This window comes from Triticum urartu, chromosome 7 (assembly GCF_003073215.2).
Source record: "Triticum urartu cultivar G1812 chromosome 7, Tu2.1, whole genome shotgun sequence".
In the NCBI taxonomy this organism is placed as follows: Eukaryota; Viridiplantae; Streptophyta; class Magnoliopsida; order Poales; family Poaceae; genus Triticum; species Triticum urartu.
The window spans coordinates 11,447,256-11,457,096 of NC_053028.1; the positions used below are offsets into that span (position 1 = coordinate 11,447,256).

Sequence of the window (9,841 nt, forward strand, 5' to 3'; positions counted from 1 at the left end):
CAGCCTATTTCGGCGCACTCAGCCTCGCCATATTCTTGCCGCATCGGCCAGGAGTCCGCTGTGCTCGACCTCGTAGGAGTTATATCGTAGGATGGACGCAAGTGAATCGTTTGGTTTTTTTCGTTACCCGTTACCCGTGTGTAGATCTATTTCTTTTAATCTCAACCGTCAACCTTCGTGATTAACACAAAATCAATCAATGGATATAAAGATGTGACGTATGAAGAACTATGAAAGGTTCCGTCTTTTAATATAGGACGCGACTAGCCAGCAACCGTTGGCTGGCTAGCGGCCCAGGGCACACACCCTTAAATTGGTAGTGGACCTCTCCCAGATCCAACTGGCAAACCAAAAAGGAAAGAAACAGTCCCTCGCGCACATGGCCTCCAAGGGAGAATCTGTCATGATCGTAACTGCTACCCCCCCTAACGACATAAGCAATCATGACAGCTGACGCACCAAACCCTCCTAATGGTTATTAGCGCTCATAACCATTAGCGATCATGGCATGATCTCAGTAGCACCTCGCGCCGCTTCCACCTTCCCAGTCACAGCTCCCCAAACCTCCCCCCTTGACCTCCCCTTCTCCATCTACCATGTTCTCCATTGCCACAACTGTTGTCCCACGCTTTGCTGGCCATGGACCTGAAAAGTGAGCTTCCATCTTGATGTGCCCTCTCAGCTCCTCTTTTACAAAACTCTGTGGAACCAAGGGTCTATTAGTGAGAGAATATACAACAACATGGCAGTTAATGCTTGTGGAACTGCAAAAAAGAACTACCAAGACATTATGCATGCAAAATAATGTGTATTTTGGGCAAGTTGGTACGATGTGCAGGCAAGTCTAGAATGATTTCGAGGCAACTCGTGCTGAAAACACAGGAAGCCCTCTCTTGAAAGTGCTATTCTATTTTATGCTTGGATTCTTTTTGCAGGTATCTGTAGAGTGTTGTAGGTTGCACAAGGCTACTTTTTTTGATTGATCGTCAAGCTTGGCAAAGCTTTTGGACAAGTTGTGTATATGTGTAGGCAATCAGGGAGAAAAAAATGCAAGCAACTCATGTTTCTTGTGTGGTAGAAAAATAAATTAAGGAGAAAAGAGGTCACAGGGTTTGGCTGTTACTAGTGATTTTTTGGGGCAAATATCTCCTTGAACTACAAGTTGCGGAATTGTAGCAGTAGCAGTAGCTGCTGTGTTTTCGTTGTGAACTTTGCTACTAAATTTTGGGCAATGTATCTATCTGGGGCTTTGCCGTACATGTAGCTGTAGTGTTGGTTGTGCTTCTGGCTGTTCACATATCTAGACAAGTTTCTATAATGTTTGGGCAAGTAGAGAATGGTTTAGAGGCAACTCATGTTTATTTGGTTGTGTGAAAAAAAAAACATAACCCTCTTGAATTTCTGGTTTTAGCTTTTGCTTTGGATTTTGGACATGTATCTGCTGAGGCTAATGGTGTATGCAGGTGAAAAAAACAGTTTGATCTATTGGCCGCCCATACTCAATACCCAAGAAACAAAAAATAGATAAAAATGTTTGCACCTTTATATGGGTTTCTTCTAAGCAAAAACTTGGATATAACAATTCAGGAAATATTGACCCCTTATTTGCTCGTGCAATATTTAACTAACCAGCCCACATAACGAATCAGGGAATAGAGCAAGCTATTGGGGGCTGTGTGAAGTTTACCTTGAAGTGTGTAGTGGAAAATATTTCTTGCTTGCTAAAAATGAACCAGGGTGCAGAGGAGGAAAAGAAAGAGAAGGTTTGATTTCCTCACCTTGTTCATCCTGATTGCAACTCTTTTTCCAATGTTTTCCCCTTTTTCTCTTCCAGCATGAGCAACTAGTATTGATTATTAGTGCACCTATTGCAAGAAAACGGTAAAAAGTAAATAGTGAGCAACTATAGCGGTTTCTAAGCAAATCAAGTATTGATGAAAAGCTAGTCCTGTCTGTCAGTACATGAAAAGTGTTCCGTTTTCCTTTCTCTGGCTAATGGCTGTTGCACATTCGGAGAAACCCCTTGACAACAAGCTAGTCTTGTCAGTACATGAAAATAAAAAAGAGAGCCAAGTTCTAGGGTTTGTTTAAGCAAAATCACTATTGGCAGTAAGCAACCCTTGTGTGTTTGAGGCAACTCCTCTTTTTTTGCTGAACCAAAGAAAAAGAATAGCTTTGTGCAAAGCTTACCGGGAAATGGATGTTCAAGCTTCTTCCTTCGGCATGTGCACAAAACCTCAAAAAAGTTATGCTACAACCAAAATGGTTTGCTTGTTGGGTTGGGTGGATCAAACGAAAACTATTTGAGCGTATCAAATTGGTAGAAAAAAACTATGAAACTTTGGAGATTTAGGCAAGTAATGTTTATATGTAGAGAACATATCCTATTGTAAATATCAACTTTGGTTCCAATTATAAATCAGTTTGTTTCTAAAATGTATCTCTGGGAAACTCACGCCAGCCTCTCTAGCAACTAACTAGCATGGTTTGGGCAAGTTTTGGGCGAAATAAACCCAATAATCTCGGGAGAGGATCTTTGGGCAACTCGCGTCAATATCTCTCGCAACTAAGCATCATGTGTTGGGAAAGTTTTGGACACTTTCTGCTCAAATTGTCGACGATTCTAGCCCTCGCATCCCCACGCCGCAAACCACCCTCGCATTCAAAAGTCATCAATTCTCGCACGGAGCGAGTACTTGCCTAAGTGCTAGTTACAACTTGCCGGCTTGCACTGAAAAATTGCCTGAAGAAAAAATAGCTGATTGGGTCCAATGGAGACGGCATATCCATTGGAGACGACCACATTCTCTAGTACATCAAGGTACAACAACGCATCATGCAATCAGTGTAGCACTAGCATCTGCACATGCTAATAATGCACACAAGTTTTCCTATATACTATGTGCCTGCACAGCTGCACCTCATCTCGTTCTCAAGCACTGAACTAGGAAGGAATTTTGCATGCCATCCACATCGGTATCCATGGTGGGCATGCACCTATGAACATGCTGCCATTAGCACAACTAGCTAATTGCTCTTCTCGTAGTGATTTTCTGGCATTATTAGGCAAGTAATGTTTATATGTAGGCAATTTATCCTATTGGAAAATAGCAATGTGAAAACTGAATCAATTTGATGGTAAAGAATATCTCTAGCAAATAACTATCATGGGCTGGGCAAGTTTTAAAGTTTAAAGTTTTGGGCGAAATAAAACCCAACACTCTCAGGAGAAAATCTCCAGGCAACTCACGCCAGCATTTCTAGCAAGTAACTATCATGAGTTAGGCAAGTTTTGAACACTTAATAAATCATAGTGCACATACTTCCACAAAAACCAAACCAATGTGAAATCCCCTTGAAAAACATTTAATTCAACATAGAACTACTCCCAAATCTCCAATAGATACTAGAAAATTGATTGTAGGCAACTTTCTGGCATTATTAGGCAAGTTAGTGCAAAATTGTTGACTACAAAAAATGGCTAACTCAAATTCACAAAAAAGTAATAGGTCGCAGGATAGATCATATGCACATAATATTAAGAATGCAGCGACAAAAACTACATTCAGTACATAAATAAGGTACTATAATCAACCCTCTACTTCCTAGTATATCTCCAATTTAAAAATGCGAAATGTTGTTAACTACTATAATAGTAATCAAATCAACAACCCTAGAAGGAATGTCATACAGATTGGTTATCTATGTCGGAACCTATGATCCAGATTCCACGCCAATAACAAAACCTATTGGAAATACCAACACTTCTGCAAATTAGAATCAATTTTTTGCTAAAAAAATCTCAGGCAACTCGCATCAGCATTGCTCACTACTACCTATCCTGCGTTCGGCAAGTTTTGGGAGAAACAAAACCCAACACTCTCGGTGGTAGATCTCTGGACAACTTGCGCTAGCATCTATAACCACTAACTATCATATGTTTGGGCAAGTTTTGGACACATTCAGATCAACATTGAATCTCATCATGTCATCACATCACAGAAACACAATTCATGAGTATGTAGATATACCATATTCACCTCAAGAAGCTCCTGCTTGGCCTCATCCATGCCCTGGACATCATCAAATCCTCTTGAGCTGGCGACGCTCGTCTGCACTGCCACCTGCCGGGCTGTGGAGCAGATCGACAGTCCACCACGTCCTCCAGCATCTGACTCAGAAGGTTGTATCCACGCCGTCAATCCAATCCACAGCCCTACGAAGGCTACGTGAGGATTGCGTGGCCAGGGAGATCAGGATTGCAGGGGGTCCCAAGGGGCACGCGAGCAGGGGACCCCGTCGCCGGTTGGAATCGTCAGGGGCCGGCCCCGAGATGCACTGAACCGGCGAGAGACCGAGGCGGCGGGGCCCAAGACGACGCCAATAGGGAGAAGCTGGGCACGGGGCCGCGTTGGCACCAGTCTGGGGCGGGGGCCGTGTCGTCTTGCGCAGGATGATTCGCTGCCGGTCGATGTGCGTCGGCGGTGAAGAATACTGGCGAAGGAGGGGCTCGGGATTTGGCTCGGTGGAGCCGCCGACGCGAGGGCCGGGCTGGTCGAGGGGTGGCACAGTGGATCTTACCGAATCCAGCCCATGGCGGTGCTACACCGTTGAGGGTGGAGGCGGGGCGGATCGGCGTGCCAGGGGAGGTGGACGTCCGGTGCTGGTCGGAGGCAGGGAAGGGAGGTTGGCCAGGGTTGGTAGGAAGGTGGGGCCTCGTCGGGGTCCGGGGCAGGGCATCGCGGGAGGTGGCTGTGGCGTGGGGGAGATGCGCAGGGGGGAGAGGAGTGGGTCCGTGGGGGTACGGCCAGAGAGATGCGGTTGTGGATTAGGATTTTTTTTTCTTTGACCCAAACGACACCTTGAGAGCTGAGACTCACGATAATAGATCGGACGAATGCCGTGAGGTTGTGTGCTCGGGAGCTCTATCGAGGCACAGCTGCACTTTTTAGGTTTTAGGTTTAAGGTATAGATATAGATATGGATACTGTATATATATGGCAATGGCATAGCGCGGTGCCATGCATTGCAAAGAGCGTACATACAACAACAACAGCAAACGTACGTACACACAAACCAAGTCCAACAACGGACGCACGTAAACAAACACAGTACCCATGGATGCCTGCGCCCTACGTAGTTGTACGGACTGTTATTATTTTGATAGTATTATGTAGTTAAGCAGCGGCGGCGGCAGCGGCGGGTGCAACCGGAGCCCAGAGGACGCTGTCCCTGGGGATGAAGTGGCAAGCCGGAGCATCCCCTGGCTTGGCGTGTCCAGGCATCTTCATGGGGTCGAACTCTGACGTGTCGAGGTGGCACACGGCAAGCAGCACTATCCTCGACGTGAGGTCCTCGCTCTCGAGCGTCACCTCGTACGTCCTGGTAGGGTTCACCGCGTGGCACATGAACACCACGAAGGGGAAGCTCATCCCGTGGCATGTCATGGTCTTGCTCGACTCTGTGGCCCTCCGCGCCGCCACCACCTTATACTTCCTGCTCGACGTGACTCCCTCTGCAGGCACGTCGGGGGAGGAGAAAGCGCGGAGGCCACGAGTGTTGCCTCCGGTGAGCACGGACGCGGCGAACTCTACCATTGACTCCACGGAGGTAGCGCACGTCTTCTTCTCGCCCTTGACTAGGCTGGGGCGCTCGCACAGATCCAGCATCACCCACACGTCGTCGGCCATGGCGCTGGACACCGGTGCGAACATCGCCAGGATATCGGTGAAGTTCTCCGTGGACATGGGTATGGTGTTGGCGACCTCACGTTGCAGCAAGGGAGCGCCTGATGTAGCTGATGGTTGGATGTAGGGTGTGATCGTGGATCCCGGTTTAAGCGATTCTTCGAAGAAGATGATGTTTGACACAGTAGATTCTCCATGGATACGGCTCCCTCCTTGGTGCCCATCATCTTCTGCCAAATTAGGAGCCAAGATATATATATTTATTAGAGGTTGATTTACCATAAATGCGACAATTTCTAAATTTTGGGTTCATTCACACTCATCTTCACTAGTACCAGGACATATATCTTGCATACTATTATGTATTGTATGCGCACATGATATCAATAACTCGATGGTAGCAACTACTCCGGCCCGTAATGTAAGAGCGTTTTTGACATTAACGCTCTTATATTATGGGACAGAGGGAGTATATAATTGGGAATAAAGGAACATACCTTGCATGCCTGACTCGCGGGCACCATCATCCTTGGCTTGTGGACCCCGAAATTGATTCTTCTCTTCATAGACTTGTTTGACCGGTTCCATTACCAATTGTTTCGCCACCTTCTCATTGCTGTTTTGTACTTGGCCCCATCCATAAAACCAAATTTGATTCTTCTTATCGTATATTTTTCTGACCGGTTCCCTTACTAATTCTTTTCTTGTCTTCTTGTCGCTAATGTTTAGTTGGCCCCATCCATAAAACCAAACTTGTTTCTTCTTGTTGTGGATATTTTTCACCGGCTCCCTTACCAAACCTCTCATGGTCTTCTCATTATTCATTTTTTGTGGGCCCCATCCATAAAACCAAATTTGATTCTTCTTATCATAGAGTTTTCTTATTGGTTCCCTTACTAATTCATTTCTTGTCTTCTCGTCGCTACTTTTTAGTGGGCCCCATCCATAAAACCAAACTTGTTTCTTCTTGTCGTAGATATCTTTCACCGGCTCCCTTACCAAACCTTTAATGGTCTTCTCGTTGTTGATTTTCCGTGGGCCCCATCCATAAAACCAAATTTGATTCTTCTGGTTGTCGGTTTCTGTTCTTGCATTTGCATCAATGGTAGGATGTAGACCAATTTTTCGTGATTTGGGAAGGGATGCCCCAACGTATTTCTCTCCGGTCCATTTATTTGGTGTGTGGATGTTGTTGGTGTCTTGTTTGCCCATGTGATCATCTTGACCTGCAAAGATGCACACAACTGTCTAAGTTAACTATATATCATTTTTCAAGTGACTAGATACTTGGTTTGATCAAGTCTCCTTGTAAAATGGTTATGATGTTCTCTTAGTAAAACAATAAATGCTCTCCATGTGCACTATGTTTTCTTCCCAAACACTTTCACACGTTTTTTTGGAATCTTGTTTTCAGACCAGATGGAAATACTTGTTAAATCTGCTGAATCACTATGATTCTTATCATTTATATGCCACCTTGTTTGCTAAATACGTTTTCTTCTTGATACAACAAGAAAGAATGAAATTCTGAAGCCATCCATCTGGATTATTTATGGCTCGGACCAAATTTATAATTTGATTATATATTTAATAATTATGTATGTGTGACGGCTTTTAAATCTAGTCCGATACGACCGATATATCAGTTTTGTGGCTCTACCGATATAAACATAACATATCATTTTGTCCATATCATTTTCACACATATCATCTGATATGGCTGATATCTGACCCAATATGGCCACTGATATAGACCGGTACATCAATGAACACAATTATTTATCGGAAAGCAATTTTTTTATGTATTTACCACTTCATCGTATTATCGAAGTTATGCATAACGTTTTGTAGGAACACATATATAACGTATTATTTTTAATCTTAGAGTGAGGATTCTGTGAATCTGTCTTGAATAATTTCTTAAGTAACAGGTTCTTAAACTAGTAATGAAAATTTGTTATGCTAGTACAGTCACAACATAAATTTGTTCTTACATGCATAAATTTTTTTTTGCACAAGAACATAGAAAAGAAATCTAGATATATTTTCTCCGATATATATACATATCGTCCAATATATCACCCGATATATGACATCTGATATGTTCAGGCCAAAATGATACAAACCCGATATGCGATATTTTGAAGTAACCTTTGTGTGTGTGTGTGTGCGCGCGCGCGTGTGTGTGTGTGTGTGTGTGTGTGTGTGTGAGAGAGAGAGAGAGAGAGAGAGAGAGAGAGAGAGAGAGAGAGAGAGAGACCGGTAGATGTGAGAAGGAGCTCAAGTATGGCAAGTGGCATGGGAGAGTTGGGAACCATAGTTTGCCAATACTCAGTAAGCGCAGTTGCCGAACTTGAGATTACTATCCCTTCAGCACTCGCCAAATTTGTGTGATGACCTCCCCAAACTGCCATTACCTGTATATAACCAATATCATCATCATGAGACATGCATATAAAAGTAAGCTTAGTTTCATGTAGATGCAGAGTTTCACATGTCAATTTTCTCATTCATAAAGATGGTTTAAAAGAATATATGCATTGCTTTCCTCATAATTCATGAATTAGAAGTACTTTTGCTTGGTTTTTGGTTGAAAAGAAAAGGCATTTTGCATTCATGCTATATACAAACGACCTATTTTATAGAGTATACACAATAGCATGGCCACATAAGTGCATCCATAGACTAAATTGGTGCCTGAATACTAGCTAGCATATGTACGCATGAATGGATGGTGAATTTCCCATGATCAAGAGGTGTCTATGCAACTCACCAAAAGGAACGAGGAGAGGAGTGACATCATGGCCATCATATGGCTTTGTGTCTAAGGTCCTGGTTGCTTCCTTATTGCCATCGGCGGATTGCCATCGTATTTATAGGCCTATGTGGAGAGGTGGGGGCAGGGAGGAGAAGAAGAGCTGTTGGGAGACGATGATTAAATTTCTTCCTAGGACAGTTGAGAGTTCACTACCGGAATCGACGTTTGTACCAACTTTGGCAATCTTACACTACTGAAAAAAGGGCTTATAAGTGAACCCCAATAAGTGGCTGGCCAGAAGGGGCACCAGCCACATCTAATTTTTTAAACAAGAAGTGGCACGTAGCAGAACCAGCCCGCCGCAGCTAATAGACTAACTGTGGCGGGCAGATCACGTGACCTGCCACAAGTAAATTCACTTGGGCATGACTTGTTTGCGTAACTCAGCGGTGACGGGCTCTACCTAGGGCCTGCCACAGGTAGATGACCAAGCAGTGGCGGGCAGAACCTTGCAACCGCCACTAGTTATTCTTGCTAGATGTCCAGTTCTGTCAGAACATAGCTGTGGCGGTTGCTTGTTGCCGCTCATCACAGCACAGACACATTTTATCAACCCATGCGCACCCCGTCGTCCCCCTCACTTCACTCACTCACCGACTAACTCTCCACAATGGAACTCGCTCTTGGCGCCGGCATCGCCTCTGCCTTGCCGTCCTCTTTGCCGGCCCCGTAGGCTCCGCTGTCCTCTCCACAATGGAATGTTGTAAGCTAGCTGTAGTTTGGATTGGTACCGTGTAGGTCCTGGTTAGAGTCCGTATGGTACTAGTTTAAGCTAAGTGGGCCTCCTTTGGTTCATAGGATAGGAATATTATAGAAATAGAAATTTCATAGAAATTGAGATCACATGCATCTCAATTCCTATAGAGAAAGAGATGCCATTTGATGCATAGGATAGAAACATTTTCATTGAATCTAGTTTAATATTTTTTCTTTGAAATGTGAAGGATTGGATTTTATCCTACATAGGAATAGGAATCCATTCAAACAAACCAAAGGACTACATAGAAATTTTTCCTCTGAAAATCCTATCCTATAAATTCCTACATGATTCCTACTAACCAAGGAGGCCTACAAGTTTGTATAGGTAAAAGGACTTCGTGTCCTATCGCGTCCCAATCGTGTTTGGTCATGTCTCCTACTGGTTTGTTTTCTAGTGTGATCGATCGGGTGGACGAAGTTTCACTAAATCATACATGTGGGAGGAAACCATAGGTCAAGGAAAAGACGATCATTTGATTTGATGGGATTAAACTAGGTACGCTTGGTCCAGCTAATTTGGCCGGACGAATTAAACCATAGCTCAAGGACAATTGGGCACCATTTTTTACATCAGCAT

At 44.1% G+C, this 9,841-nt stretch overlaps 1 protein-coding gene and 1 long non-coding RNA gene across 3 annotated transcripts; both read right to left on the bottom strand.

Moving 5' to 3' along the window:
* Positions 1-356: 356 nt before the first annotated feature.
* On the bottom strand, positions 357-4,731 carry LOC125524214. The gene is made up of 3 exons (XR_007290628.1): positions 4,032-4,731; positions 1,779-1,865; positions 357-700 (listed from the first exon to the last, which is right to left on the bottom strand). It is a non-coding gene; the product is annotated as an uncharacterized LOC125524214 (long non-coding RNA).
* Positions 4,732-4,975: 244 nt separating this feature from the next.
* Positions 4,976-8,529, bottom strand: LOC125523217 (BURP domain-containing protein 10-like). 2 transcript variants are annotated; one of them, XM_048688269.1, is made up of 4 exons: positions 8,461-8,529; positions 7,948-8,104; positions 6,185-6,913; positions 4,976-5,914 (listed from the first exon to the last, which is right to left on the bottom strand). In XM_048688269.1, the coding sequence occupies exons 1-4, from the start codon at positions 8,497-8,499 to the stop codon at positions 5,178-5,180; spliced, it is 1,662 nt and encodes a 553-aa protein (XP_048544226.1). In that variant the 5' UTR covers positions 8,500-8,529; the 3' UTR covers positions 4,976-5,177. The 2 variants fall into 2 exon arrangements, with proteins under 2 accessions (XP_048544226.1, XP_048544225.1); XM_048688268.1 differs by having other exon boundaries at positions 4,976-5,917.
* Positions 8,530-9,841: the final 1,312 nt, after the last annotated feature.